The sequence below is a fragment of the Rhopilema esculentum genome, chromosome 20 (genome assembly GCF_057945365.1).
Source record: "Rhopilema esculentum isolate cy_ngs chromosome 20, ASM5794536v1, whole genome shotgun sequence".
NCBI lineage: Eukaryota > Metazoa > Cnidaria > Scyphozoa > Rhizostomeae > Rhizostomatidae > Rhopilema > Rhopilema esculentum.
Window position 1 is genome coordinate 1,462,606 of NC_142834.1, and position 15,626 is coordinate 1,478,231.

The 15,626-nt window shown below is 36.2% G+C and overlaps 2 protein-coding genes across 29 annotated transcripts in view; one reads left to right on the plus strand and one right to left on the minus strand.

The window, feature by feature from the left end:
- Positions 1-4,657, plus strand: part of LOC135693915 (uncharacterized) — a 37,865-nt gene extending 33,208 nt beyond the window's left edge. For 9 of the 28 annotated variants that reach the window (XR_016145070.1, XR_016145072.1, XR_016145069.1 and 6 more), the window contains exons 5-10: positions 4-733; positions 1,224-1,284; positions 1,732-1,850; positions 2,082-2,135; positions 2,303-2,959; positions 3,378-4,499. Coding sequence is in view for 4 of the 28 variants with exons in the window: in XM_089114494.1 (XP_088970620.1) it covers positions 2,954-2,959; positions 3,378-3,486; positions 3,883-4,274 (507 nt within the window). In the remaining 24 variants the exon portion in view is untranslated. Of the gene's footprint in view, positions 1-3; positions 1,851-2,081; positions 2,136-2,302; positions 2,960-3,377 lie in introns of all 28 variants that reach the window. The other 19 variants (XR_016145063.1, XR_016145064.1, XR_016145065.1 and 16 more) reach the window with 19 other exon arrangements.
- Positions 4,658-5,383: 726 nt separating this feature from the next.
- Positions 5,384-7,696, minus strand: LOC148957778 (uncharacterized). Its single transcript, XM_089114250.1, has 2 exons — positions 6,627-7,696; positions 5,384-6,488 (listed from the first exon to the last, which is right to left on the minus strand). Exons 1-2 carry the CDS (start codon positions 7,694-7,696, stop codon positions 5,471-5,473), a joined length of 2,088 nt encoding a protein of 695 aa, XP_088970376.1. The 3' UTR covers positions 5,384-5,470.
- Between the last annotated feature and the right edge of the window lie 7,930 nt (positions 7,697-15,626).

Genomic DNA, 15,626 nt, shown 5'->3' on the forward strand with positions numbered 1-15,626 from the left:
CAGGTCACTCGAAAAAATGGTAAACTAGAAGCAAAATGACTGAGACCTGCACCTTGACCTTGTTCTTTTTGCAATTAGGACAAGTGTGTCTTGTTCAAAAAAATTTTTGCCTTTCCGATTACTATGTAATCGAAAGGCTAGAAAACCAGTCCAGTTGGAAACTGATAGTGAAGATTGGTCCAATGTAAGTGTTCTCAGAAATAAAATGTATCCAATGAAAAATTTTGATTTATCACCATTCCAATGGTTTGGGAGACTATTAAGGCACTTAATATCTCTTCATGTTGCTCTTTTAATCTTAGCTTATTAATGGAATTAATCTGTATTGAAAAATCTGTCTTACAGGTTACGATTAACTTGCCTTCTGCTAAAGAGTATAAGACCTACGTACAGAATCTAAAGATGGAAGTAATTGATCTGCACGAAAAAGTATCTCAAAACATTGACGAGGCACCAGCGAGACAAACAAAATATTATAGAGCTAGAAACAAGATAAGCGGAAAGCCAGTTTTATTCGAAGAAGGGCAGCTGGTGCTTCTTTTTAATTTACAGAAGGCGTCAAAAAAGGATGACTCCTTAAAAGAGTCATGGCAAGGACCCTTCGAAATCATTTCTATAAAAAATAACAAAAATGTACAACTAAAAGGACGCAAAAGGCTCGTCAGTGTGCAGCACCAGAAACCTTATACTTTTGGTTGGAGAAGCTACTTGCAGCTACCGGCCGACTTTTCCGGTATGTAAAATTGATCTTCAAGCTCTTAAATGAAAGGCTAGTTATCTTAAATGGATGTGTTTGGAAGGGGGGCATGATCCGAGATATGAAGTGTCAACATTACCTTCCTTCTTTTGCTATCTATGTTGGAAAAATCCCTGTCATTGAAGAACTAACTGTACAAATTTTTTTTCTCCAAGAAAGATATTCTTTGCACCTTAAATTAAAACTATGGATTATGGAAAAGCTTGTAACTATGTGATACAAATTGCAAAAAAATTATCTGAATAACAAAAATAAAACCGGAATTTTCCAAGTCACCTGCGTCCAATTTGTAGGATGTTTCAAAGGTGAAACAAGCCCAAATGGAACAAGAGACACCAAAAACAGGTGGTCAGGTAGTTAGAAACATCATATTGTTGCGATTTTCATTCTAAATGCATTTTTCAATTGCCTTTGTGTTAGTGTCAGACGAGACCCAACTCAAAATCAAATGCTTTTTAATTTGTAGGATGTTTCGAAGGTGAAACAAGCCCCAAATGGAACAAGGGACACCAAAAACAGTTGACTAGGTGCTTAGAAACATTTGTTTCCTGTTGACACTGGGCTATTTCATTAGACAGATTTAAAGAAATCATAATTGTGATTCACATTGTCTTTGGTTTTTTTGCCAGGATTTGTTGACACCTGGAGTGGGTATGAATAGTGGGTCAGGAGATATTCAACTTACGTCTCCTTATCTGTCCCCAATTTTTCGACAGCCAAGTGCAGGATCCGCCTTGTCTTTTGTTGCTTCTAAAGATATATTTGGCTCTGCAGATAATTTTTCAAACACTTTACATATCAGTCCATCAGAATGTAAGTTATTTACTGACAATTATAATTTTAAAACGTGTTCTGTTTGTATCAAAGATACAATATCCTTTCTAATCTCACGTATCTAATCTAATCTCAAGTTTTGCATGCAATGAGAGTTTTTCTTTATTGAACTAGAAACTCTTTTCTTTTTTTATTTTCAGTCCTTTTCGGTATCTGGTCAAATGGACCTGTTGGTTTAACAGAAGCCAAATACGCAGAGTTCCATTTGAAGGACTACAGTTTTTCAAAACTTAAAGATGGCTCAGATATTGATGATGAGGTAGTGATTATTTTTCTTTAGTTTTAAAAATTTCACTTATCTTTTTTGTTTGTTTCCTATTTCGTTTCAAATTTACTAATACAAAGATTAACTGGTTTAAAAATGGTGTAAACTAAGCGATAATTCAACTTATGCATATGTTCGTATAGAGTTTGTCTTGGAAATCAAAATAATCTTAATTGCATTTGAGCATCAAACTCTGATTACATTATTCTATAAACTTGTTTTCAGGTCATAGATGCTTACTTACAGCTGCTTGTGAGAAAAGCATACAATGACAAAAGGGTAATGCTTCTTAGTCACTACTGATGTTTTCTTTGTACCCTTCAGCTCTGTGCATTTGCTACAATTTGCTAAGTTTTTTTATTTTTAAATTTGTGATATTTTGCAGGTTTGAACGCCAGTTGTATAGACGTTTCTGTTATAACAACAGATCTTCTGATTATTTGCAGCTGAATGTACTGACAATCAATTCAGTCACAACGACCTACATTTGTGCTGGCAAGATTACAGAAGTCGTTTGAAGGAGGTAAGTATACAAGATATATTTTGACTAATTTTTGAGAAAATATGGTAATTCACAGCAACTGCTTTTTTGTTATGTGTGCTTGATTCATTTAATGTACCACCTTTTTAAACAGGTTGATGTTGCATCTTCAATTTTTCCAGTTTGATATATAAATCTCGTCTAGATACTTTGGGCATGGTAATAATCACCTAGCTTTATTTTTGGCATGGCAATAATCACCTTGCTGTTTGAAGAAGTAATGAGAAATCTTTTTGCTTTCTCGAAGGGCTGCTTGACCAAAATCTGGAATGATCTTATATCTTAACCCTCTGGGAGAGTCTGTGCCGCATCTTGAGAAAATCAAGAGAAACTGGAGGTTGGTTTGCGCTTAAATAAATCTAAAAAATAAAAAAACAGTGGTGGCCCATCTATTTCTACCAGCCTCTTGATTGCATTTTCTGATAAAAATTCTCTTCATAGAAACTTCTGCTATCAAAGAGCGATGAACTGGAAGACAAGCATGCAAAGAGAATGGCTCATTGTTACCCAAAACCACCCAAATTAGCATGACTCGTACAATTGTGGGGTCTTCTGTATGAAGGTTTGTGTTTCATAAATGCATTTCGTGTTGATCACTTAAAATAACGACTTGACAATGTATTGTAATCTAATAATGACAATGATAATTATGACAATGATGATAACAGACAATAACATCGTTACGAATATGGTTAACAAAAGTTTATGGAGATTTATTAAGGAATTACGTTTGAAAGGGTCATATTTGTTGGAAAATGTGAAATATTGTGGGGTGAAAATTTTATTGTGTAAGGATGCAAACCATCCAATCATTTTTACACTCCTTATCAGAGCTTTCAGCATATTTAAAACTTTCCTTGCAGCTTTCAAGAACAGTAGTGTTGCAGTTGATATTATAAAACTCGAATTTAATGTTAATTATGCTCGTTCATACTTGTCATTTCAAATTTTTAGAGCTAGCTCTTAACGTATCATTTCAGTTTGCTGAGGTTTTGCTGAGAGACCAGAGTTGGCAATTCAAAATGAAGCCGGAAGATTTAATTGCACATCACAAGATTATTGGTCAACTGCTGCTCTCTGACTCAGCAAGTTATTAGAATTTCACTGAAATTTTTTATAGTATGGTATCAATATAAAGAAATAATTTCTTCATAGTGTTCATATGAAAGAGAGCAAAACTTTGCCCTTGCCAATTCAAAAAAAGTTTTACATTCGTGCAACTAGAGTGTGAAAGATGATGTGAAAAATAATAATATGTTCAACAAAATTTTTTTAAGTTTACCTGACAAAGAAAAATGCTCTTTTAATAGATGAACTCGATAATGGGTGGTGCATTTGTGGAACATTTGCTGGTGACACTCAACAGCTATGTAAAAGCTATTTTGTAGAATTTTAGATAAAAAGTAATCGAAATTTTATTGTGGGCAGTTTTTATCTTTTAAAAATTAAATTTTGTTTAATATTTACTTTTCAATATTTAAACAGATGGCGCGCAACTGCTCTCGATGGTTTCACTTTGTTCAAAAATCAGTTTTGTTCAAAAATCAAATGAGCATCAAATTAAAAAAGGAAAAGGACAGAGTGAGCTGCCAAAAAGAGTGTATAAATTTCATCTCCTTTTGTCCAATAACAAAGCAAAAAGAAAGTACAAGAAGAACCAGCCAGGAAACTTAATGGTCGGCAAATACAGCACATTCAAGGTTCCAACCAAGAAAAGAATACGGAAGTCTACCAGAAATTACTACTTCTGTGCCAATTTGGATTGCATAAAGGAAGAGTTTGATGACTTTTTGTTGGACAAATTAATAATTGAAGACGTGTTGGGGAACTTTGCGCTGCGCAGCCTCATATTCCCACGAACGCATTACAATAGGTGATATTTTTGTTGTTATTTTTTAGCACTAATGACTAATCTGTTAAGCTTGTCACTTCATCTTGAGATTCTATATAATGGCGGCAGAGCAATTGTGCAAATCACATATTACTAATATTTAGCATATTAATACCTTTTATTGTTATGTTTTGTAATTGGGAGTGTCTTAGAGTAATTATTGTTGCGGTATACAGATTGGAAGTGTAGAGTGTAGACGTAGAACGTAAAACAGAGATTGATTAATATGATGAGAAATTGAAGATTGATGTAATTTTTCTGTTCAATATTCTGGAGAACCAGCACTAGATTAAATGTTTTCATAACAAGTCGAAATTAAAGAAAAATTAATGGCGAACAAAGTCAAATGGTTTGAAACATTAGGTATTGACTCGTCTAGTTATTAGAAAATGTATCTCCCCCACCCCCTCTAAAATACTATGGAAACTTTTCAAAGCAGTACTAGCAACAGAGGAAGAAAACTCTAGTAGCTTCGATCCAATCACCTTTTGCACTTGTACAGGAAAGAATGTACTTTAAACGTCCATTAGCAGTATACTCTTTCCATCCACAGAATTGAATCTTTAAGTACAATCGCAAAAAGTACAATCTTTTCTTAAAAAAATCCTATACATTTTGTGCAGCATCGATATTTTAAAGAAAAGTTTGGATTTATTCAGAACACATTGTTACAGTATTGTTATTATGCTCGCCGTGAAATAGAAAACATTTTCAAAAGAATGTATTCAGTAACTCAGATCTCTGTTGCGTACACTGAACAACAGGCAACTACTGGAAAATGAAAAAGAAATATGCAAGCTGAGTCTGGGAAATAACCTTACAATATTTTTAGAACTTTTATAACACTGAGCCTGAATATACAATCAACAATATTTTTAAAATAAAGTGTATTTCGAGATGTATTTCATCACATATCGATAACAAATACACGCTTTTTTTTTATAAGGAACCTAGATCGGGCCTAGTTCTTTAAATTCCTTATTTTGAGACCTGTTTTGACCACTTTGTAGTTCTAAAAGTTCCTTAATAGTTCCTTAATTTTAAGTTGGCATTTAGTGGACAATAATTAGTACAGACGCAAGAAAAACAATCAAATTCAGCGTTTTGCTATAAACTTAAGAAAAGATAACAAGTTAAAACACAAAGAAGCTTCATATAATATAAAATTAATAATAATAGTCATTAAAGAAGTTGCATATCCACTCCATTGATGTCGTCTGACACAATGTAGTCTTCAGTACCGTCTTCGAAAAGAACTCTAAACTCTCCCAGCTTGGTGTTGAACCACTTCACTTGTCCAGTGTGCCATTCGTCGTAGAATGCGCGTATTTTTTTATTAATCAACTCATGTTCGTAGACACGATCTTTTACATGGTCTACTCTTTCATGCTCAAGCTCGTCAGGCTCAAGTTCTTCATCCCCTTCATCTTCTTCATCACTTACATCTTCCTCACAGGCTGCTGAGGCCTCTGGTATTTGTACAGACAGTGGATTTTCGGGGCCAGTCACAGGCAATGGTGGTGGTATTGAGTACCCAATCAGACCTTCAGGCTGAATTTTCTTGTCCTCCGACCCATCAGCCGTTATTAAGCAGCCTGTCTTTTCAAAGCATCTGTACCGTGATGAGGCATAGCTCTCACTGGAAAGCCTATTGTATGCCTCACCAACCCAGTGTGTAATTAGAATTCTTCGCTTCTTGACATCCAGTTTTTCAACACTGTTCCCAAGCCAAAGATCTATATTTTCGTCACTTTGCAGCCACTCATCTTGGAGGGTTCGAACCAAAGACTTCAGCATGTTTCCAAAGCCACAATCTACAGGTTGCCAGATGTCTGTCGCACCGGCCAAACCGAACCAAACAACACCATTTAATTTTCTGACCTCACTCAGAAACAGATCATTAGTTTGCGCACTTAAGTTGTCGCAGAAAAGAACGAATTCTTCATTTTCACCTGTTTCGGAAGAATTTTGGACAGCTGGTTTCAGAGTTCTCTTCACCCAGTCGATGCTGAAATTGATGTCTGCCCAGGCGTTTGTCTGCCAGTAAACATCCACGTCTTTGTGGTATGCCTGTATTTCATCCTGGCTGATTCTTTTCCCTGTTCCACGGAAAATAATTGCAATTTTGACTGGCGGTCCTTCGGCTGCAAAGCAGATTTGTAACGTGCACTGCCGCTTATCAAGTCCCGGTCCCGGTGTGCTGAAAAAGAATTAAAGATAGCAATTTTAGAAGGAGTGGACAAATGAGCAGCCCCCCAATTTTTATAATATTTCCAAATTAATTTTTTAAAAGGCCCAGTCTGGAAAGAGTTTAAACAAAAAGCAGAAAGCGGTTTACCTGACCCAGGTTCGATGGTTTCTTTGTTCTCCGCGCGGAAAGTGTTTTTCGTATGTTGTTTTACAATCGACCGCAAACGGCATAGGAACTTGGTCAACGTTGAAGCGTTTAGATGGTCCGAATCTCCCCCATTTGCTGTCATAGGAAGGCTTTGCGTTTCCTGTCTTGATCAAGCCTTCGCGCAAAGTTGTGTGCCAACCAATCATGCCTGGCAAGAAGCTCGTTTTCTCAGCCCTTTTCTTACGCTGAATTCTCCTCAACTTGATTTTGTACTTCCTGATAAAGTTGAAGACTGCAGATTTCGGGATAGCTTTAATATCTGATTGGGCACTTTGGTCAAATTCGGGGTTAATCTTCCTAGCATTTGCGTACAGCCATGCAAAAGATATTCGCATCCCCTTTGATCTTGCTTGTAGGAACTTTTCGTGAAGCATCACGAAGACTTGCTTATGCCTTGTGCTGGGTCTGATCTTTTTCATCATTTTCCTGTGGCTATCGGCGGCTGCATCAGTAATTTTCTTCTCATTTTTAACCCAGGTCGATACCATCGATTTAGAGATGTTGTATTTGAATGCAACGTCATTCTTCTGGTTTTTCTTTGCTTCCTCGATAACTTTTAGCTTAAATTCGGTGTCATAAGATAGTCTGTTCTTCTTCTCTCGATGGTGCTGACTGCTTTCTCCTGCTTCTGACGCTCTAGCACTTTTCTCTATCTCTTGACACTCCTCTACAGTTTCTTCGATGTTCTCATCCACATCAATAGCAGTTGGTTCTTTTTGTGGCTCAACAGCCTCGGCGCTACTTTCCAAGATCAATGGAATTTCATCGATTTTTTTAGTTGGTTGTTCTTTTTCTCTCTCACTGTCTTTTTTCGAAGTGCACCAAGACACGTGCATCGTAAGGCCAGACTTACTTTTGAAATGCTTGTTGCATGTGTCACAACGATACAAACTTACATCATCATCCTCAACAAACGAACGACCAGGGACTTCTTGTAACTCATTTCGATGAGGTATCTTTTTAGAAAAACCGAACTTGAACAACGTTGACTGCTTTTTCTTATCTCCCATGTATTGCAACTACTGTAATACTCAGCCACACACACAGAATAAGAATTCTATTTTGTTGTGACTAACCTATTTGACTAAAACTAAAACACCTAAAGTGTGAATTCACAACAAAGCACAGCTGCATATGAGGTGAGTTAAAACGGAAATTTCTCATGTTGATTCTTGGCCCCATGAGCATGGCCGGTTTTACTGAAAATCAATGGAACCGGCTTCCTAATTGTAAATTGTGCGGAAATATAAATATATTCAAAATTAAAAAGTTCCTTAGGGATTTGGCCTTTAGTAGTAAAAGTTCCTTAAGTTTTTTGACCTTCTACATGTAGGTTCCTTATAAACGGTTCCTTATAAAAAAAAGCGTGTATGTATTAAAGTTAGAAATCTTCAAAATCCTTAAAACTACTTCTTTTGAAAAAAGTATGTTGATGGATAAGGACCTGAATAAAAGCAAAAACCTTTAGAAATGCAATACTTTGAATAATTTTTTAATTTAACTACGAAAATATGTAAATCACAAATATGCCGTTAGCAATTAATCTGCTAGAAAAGAGGACTATACATGACCAAAGCTTTGGTTTTCTCTTCCTATTTCTATTTCAAATAAAGCAATTTTTTACCCAAAAACCTTGAGAATGTGATAGTTCTTAACGATTTGAAGCATCAAGAACAGCGAAAACTTTTAGAGTTAGACAGAGGGGGCCAATAAGATAGGCCACACAGAAAAATTTAAAATTTCACATCTCAAATTTTTTTGCGTGGGCTCATTATTTTCGATTCTGTCCCAAAAGAAAGCATTTTTTTACCAAAAACGCTCACAAATTGTATGTCTCAACGGAAGGGTAACACGAAAAGATTGTAGACTACTTGAAACTTTTCATGTTAGTTTTGTTTTTGCGAATGCATGGGTGTAATCCCATATTTGCCTCCTTAAAGTTTTGTTCATCTTATAAATAGATCTGAGAATGAGTCCATGTTGTTGTCATTTTTGATGCTTCTAGGTAATCATTTCTCAAAGCTCTTCATCATCGTCTGAGTTATCACCATTTTCATGTTCATTGTGCTCTTTGTTTCTAGTGAACATGCCAGTTAAATAAAAATGAAAACTTTCAATACCAGGGCATTTCCTACATCGATGTACCATACATTCCTTTGAATTTGCATCACAAAGTGAATCTGCCAGTTAAATAAAAATTGAGACCTTCAATACCAGGGCATTTCCTACATTGATGTACCATACATTCTTTTGAATTTGCATCGCAAACTATCATATCCACAAGTTCCTTATAATGGCTTTCAAATATGCAGCATCTAGCATCAATATATTCTCCAAATTTCAAGAGATCTTTTATTGGTTCCTAACAGAAAGTTTGACCATTTGCTGTGAATTGTAATAGCGCTTTATTCAATTGACTTCAGGTATTTTGACCCAATGTGTGATGGGATCGAAGATCTGACAAACAACACGCCAATCATATATGTTTCAGTGAATACTCGCTTGCGAAATTTGTAAGCATTGATCCTTTCGGGTTACATTGGCTATGGAAGATGTTATTTTGGTTGAACAAAATATTCCTGGTGCATGCTTTTCTAAAGATCCAGCAGAGTATTATGTGGTAGAGTTGAAACAATGGCTCGAATGTCATGGTGTAAAGCGGACGGGAAAGAAACAAGATTTGATAGACAGAGTGACGGGTGCTATTGAGACAAAGGCAGGAATAGACCCTTAGGTTGATGATGGAAAAAGGTACGATATTAAAAGATCAAGTTTACAAGTCGAAGATGCCCCAGCAGTTTGGAAAATTCCTGATGAAGATTGGAAAAGCTTTCCTTCTTGTGACATACCGAATATGTCTAACTATGGCCATGTTTACCACTACCTAGTCGAGTCCATCTCACAGTTTGCCACAGGAAACAATGACAAAGACAGCAACGACAAAAGCAATACTGGTTATACAGCAACTGCAAAACCGCTTAGAAAAAGAATGAATTTGATGGAAAGTGATTTCAGGAGAAAGAAAGACCCAAAGACCATTAACGAGAAGAACTATTCTTCTAAGAAATTCTCCAAGAACAGAACTGTGATCATAGACCTTTAAATTTCAGAGGAAGTTAATTCCTAAAAGTAAGTTAATTCATAAAAAAAAATTAACAATTCCTTTAAAAATTAACGAGGACAATTTGTTGTCAGTGCCGAATGCAGAGGAAGTAGGAGGCTCCTCAATGCCATTTGTACTTATCGTAGGTGACATATTTGTTGTGAAACCATGGCTAATGAAATCATATCCTGGTGGAGAATTAATTGAAGACCAAAGAATATACAACTATCAGCACTCTTGAGCACCTAGAACAAAATACCTTTTGTATAATGTCTGCCAAATGGAGAATTTTCCGTCGCCCAATAAGAGCAGGACAGAATACTATAGAGACAATTATTAAAGCAGTTGTATGCCTTCATAACTATCTTCGGCTGACAGACACAGCTAATCACACCCCTGCTGGCTTCATTGATAATGAAGACAGCACAGGAAATATTCACCCAGGAGATTGGAGAGCTATTGTAGAAAATGATGGGAATGCCCTTCATCGTTTAAAGCACAGTCAAGGGAACAGGTACAAATTTGAAGCTAAAGAAATTAGGAACACATTCAAAACACATTTCAACAGTGAAGATGGCTATGAATTTGATGGAAATTGATTTCATAAGTGACATTTAAGACAACAAAATTTAGGATTCCTACTTTGTACATGCCCTTGTGCACCACTCAATGAAGAATGATGTGCCATTAAATGTTGTTATTGGTCTGTCAAGCATCAGTGGATCAGTTCAGCTCGCTAAATGCAATTGTAAAGCCTCAGCACTTGCAAGATGTGCCCATACTGCTGCACTTCTTTTAAAAATCACTGACTTTGCAAAGAATAATGGCTACACTGTGATTTCTCCTTCCACTTCTAAGTCATGTGTGTGGAAAACAGGGGAAAAGAGAAAGAAAAACCCAAAGACCATTCACGAGGAGAACTATTCATCTAAGAAATTCTTCAAGGACAGGATTATTAACTGGGTGCCTAGACCTGTAAATTTCAGAGAAAGGCCAAACGATCAGGACATAAATGAATTTGTTAAGGATCTACAGGTAATAAGCTGTAAAGAAAATGACCAGTCCATGTGGAAGATGACACTGAAAATAATTTATGAGGATTATGGTTTAATGATAGGCTGCTTTGAATTACAGCCTCCAAATGCAAGCTGCCATTCATATTTGGAGAACAAATTCTTGCTGGAAATGGGAATAAATATGCATGGTCTATGCATAAATGGATTTCCAATAATCTATAGTTTTCAAAGCATATCGAAACCATGTATATGGAATATAGGGTAGAGGAAAAACCACAAGCAAGAAGAGCATATATGATGGCCACAAGAAGTAATGTTGTGGAAACAGAGATGTGGATCAATACTTAAGTTCCCTTCCTTGGTGCTAGTCCTGATGGCCTGTTAGCCCGTTTTGTAGCCAGTTATTGGTAGCACTGCAGACCATTCAAGTAGTGCCTTTTCAGTTGACTTTCATTCTTTAATTTCCCCCATTTGCTATGACATCAATCAATATGTCAGAATGTGGTGTCAATACAAGAGGGATAAATGCTTCTGACTCACATTTGGCAACATGGAATGCATCAAAGCGATTTTTTTGTAGAGTGCACCTCTCTCATATACTTTATAACACCGGCATGTCTGTCTGTCACAAGTGTCTCAAAGCTGACTCACAGTTTCTCAATATCAGCCAGTGCTCGTTTCAGACCACTTAACTCCATCTTGCAGGAACAACCAACTTCATTGCTCTAAAAATAGAGATTTTTATCAAAAATGAAGATTGATTATTGTAGTATTTAAATTTTGTCCTTTTTGTAATGGACATCTTATCAAAAAGGGCAACAAGTCTAAAGTGGAAAAAAGCTGTAAATACAAAAACAAAAATTGGAGGTTTGAATGTCAGCACTTAATCAGGATCATCAGAATCACACAGCCTTTAAAGAAAATATCATGCCATCATCATGTTGAGTTTTCATCTAAAAAGTAATCAGTAATCACAAAAATGCCCAAGAAGCTAGCATAATACAAGATAATGAAAAAAGATCAAGAAAATATCTTTAACAATATATGAATTTAGATTATTTTCACAAATCTGAATTGTTTGAACACTGAATTGTTTGAAGATTAGTCCATTAATGAGTAGCTCCCATATTTTGCAGAGAAACCAGTAGAGTCCATCCTAGCATCACCTCCCAAAACTTTATTTTTTGAAGAAATTTTTCAATGAAATTGAGCCTTTCTATAACCCATTGTTCGAAAATTGATGGGACAAGATAGAAATGTTGTATTCTGTTGTATGTCCTTTCTGAAATACATGGAATCTGCAAATTGTGGAAAAAAGAAAAAAAATCCAGAAAAAAAGTGCAAGCAGCAACAAGAAAAATTACCCATTGGTATGTCACTGAGAAAATGTTGACTGTTCCAGATCCTTTTATGCCCATTGATGCAAGTTGCATGTATCATCAGCAATGTACCAGAAACAACTTTTTTGAGACTGTAACATGGTGCAAGGCAGAACATACATACTGCAAAAAGTTTCATGAGACAACTTTCAAAGACAATGAATTTCCTGTCTTCATGTAATGGTGGTTCATCTTCGGTATCTGAATCATTCTAGCCACTGGAATTTTCTTCATCAGAAACATCTTGATACCATTCAGGACTGCCCCCATCAAATTCTTGGTCATATGGAAGTACAAGAGGGTCAGGATGTGATGTAGGTGCAAACTGCGTTTGGTTTTAATTTGTGTTTGCACCCTTTTCGAGTTGGTATCTGGGAAACCAAAGCAGGACATACTTGGTTTGCCCCATAGTGAGGGTGGATACCGAGAAGCCAAGCAGATTCTTGAACAGAATTAAGGCAGAGACATTAAGATTCACAAAGCTCTGATCAAAGAAATGGAGAACCTGCCTGCAATCACCAATAGCCACAAGATTAGAGAAGTTCACAGTTTTTTTAACAAGCTTTCCAGGATCGTAAGGGCATTGGTTACAGTGAAGAAACTTGAGACTGCACAAAGCTTCGTCTACACCCTGATGGATAAACTGGGTCCAATAGAGAACGCCCTGATGCAAAACGACAATAACTGGGAGGAGTGGGAATTGGAGGAGCTGGTGGAAAATCTCAGGCAGTACACCAATAGAAACCAATTACCAGAAGATGAAATGGGGGTCTCATCAGATCAAACCCAGCTCAAGAGAAGAAGTGAAGCTGATAATGACTGGAGAGCAAGGTGGGACAATTTGGCAACTGCTCAAAAACCATCAAGAAAAGCCAACAGTTGTGGATTGCAAAATCACAGAAGCTTTGACTGCTGCAATATTTTGGATGTGGCCAGCAGAAAAGAAGAAGTTTTTGATGTGACATCACGAGCAAGAATCCAGGAGCAAGCTACAACTCGTCCAACTGCAGAACAAGGGAAACGAGCAATACAGGCAAATACAGCGATCCATGCAACGCTATTAGCAAGAGTGAATGGGCTACTTGCTAAAGTCAGATTTTTCGTACCTAAATTCTGTTTTTACAAGAATTAAATAATTTACAGACAACAGGATTTATTAATTAAATAATTGTAATTATTTCCCTTCTACATATAATTATTATACGCTTATATTCAAATGAGCTCCACTATCAAAATTGGTCCAATATCCCACGGATTTATGATCCTAGGTTTCTTGCCCGAATGAGTTGGAACTTTTCCCAGACCTCCCATCCACCCTTACTTCTTAGATAAGGTTTGAAATCTCAGTTACCTAGCCCCTTCACTTCAAAATAACAGCAATGAGTACTCTTATTTTCTCCCTTAATGGCATTTGTCTAGCTGAACTCTTTCAAAGTCTTAAATAAGCAGATCAATAGATTGTTTGAAATGATTTCAACCCTACCAGCCCTCTGATAAAGAACTGGATGTAAAACTGAAAGATAATTCTTTTGAATTGCTTTCCACCCTACTGCCCCTCTGATGAAAATTTGGGCCTAAAACTCCCTAAGATTGGCTTCGCTACCAGATTTAGGTGCTTTTCTGGGCTTCTATCAAATCTTCTCATATTTTATTTTTGAGGTTTTCCAAAGGTTCCTTATCTTCTGAACCCATTTAGCGCTCTTTTGAAGGTACTGAACGTAAAGTTCTCTAACAATGTTGCTAGATTCATTTTTTGTTCAACCCATTATTAAGATCATGACAATGGTGTGTGGCTCACTTGTGAGAACTTTGTGCTGTTCACAGATTTGGTTTTCCAATGTATTTTTCTATATTTTAAAACATTGAATTAAATAAACAAGGCCTAACAGAAGTTTTTTTCCAAAACTTTGTCTGGGGTTTAGAAGAAGCAAAAAACCTTGGGTATAACTGTTGAGAGGTTTTTGATGAGGGCACTTTATTATCAGGGGCTAACAGAAATGTATTTGCACAACTTTTCTTGGGGGTTCAGAATGAACAAAATATCTTAGGTGTATTTGTATCCAAAACTATTTAGAATCATGACCGTTACCCCTATTGTTTTGGGGAAATAAGAACAGCCAATATTTGGCCATTAAACAGACCGCAACACGCAACTTTCGAAAATTGAGTAATTTTCAAAACTCAGTATAAAATCATAGAATTATTGCAAAAGATCACAGATGCTTTTAAAAGAAAGATAAACCTCTGTTTATTTTTATCCTTTATTTGTTGTTTGCTGAATTTTATCTAGTTTCAGGGAAATTTTTTAAAAGATCATCATTTTTTATCTTTTCTGACACGATGGTGATCTTAGGCCAAAGTGTTCTTCAATCTTTTCTCAGGCACTTCCAAACTATAGACAATAAATACTTTTTTGCATGAATAAGATTAAGAATGAGCATAAGGAACAAGTTAAGAGAGTTTTTCGTTAAAAAATCAATGTGAGAGAAGTGCAAGCAGGTTTTCAACTACTTGGTCTGGCCTGAAAAGTCTTTTCTCTCATCTTCTCGTTGATGCTGGGCAATTGTTACGCATCACACGATTTCATAGAATGAATGCGGCAGTAGACTACATAATAAAGGTAGGTCTTACTGAAGATTGTTTCGTTGATTTAACTAAGGTTAAGAGATTAGAGGATGTTGATCTCATATAAAATGGACTAATCTTACAACTTACGAATAAACTAACATTGAGAGGTGCATAGAAGGTTCACCTTGCATCTTTATCTGTAAAGCCCCCTACTCATAGTACGTTTCAAAAAAGAGTTTAACGGAGAAACTGCGTAAATTAATTATTTCTTAGAGGCATATTTTTACTTCCAAAAAAGAGGTATATTTTTAGGTTGAGATTAGATTGGTTGAAATGCCACACAAAAAAAGCTTTGCAAAAAAAAAGGCATAAAAGAGGAATATGATAAGTCACCAGTGGCGAAGCTAGCGGTCATGCTGGTCATGCTTAGCATGACTAAGAATTTTCAGAGATAAGGTTATTTAACATAACGAATAAAACTTTCCTTTATTGGCAAAAAAATTACAAACCTTTTCAATTTTCATTCTCATTATACTACTGCCGTCCCCCACCTTGGTCCTTTGTGGTAAGTCATTCTCATTCTGGAGAGCATCACCTGCCACAGGGTTTCTCAACGAAAATGTGCAACTCTCATGAGTTCTTCCAATAACTTTTCAATCGGTATCCCTGTGGTAAGTCATGCTTATTTGGAATAGCATGACCTCGTCATTATAATCATAAACATAGCAATGATTTGATTGGCTGAATTGATCTTTCTAATGCCTTATTTAGCCCGTTCGGGACGCCAGGTCATGCTCATTTTTTTAGCATGACCAACCTAAATCTGCCTTAAGTCTGCCTTGTGAACCAAGATATCTTGTGAAACGTCGCTACA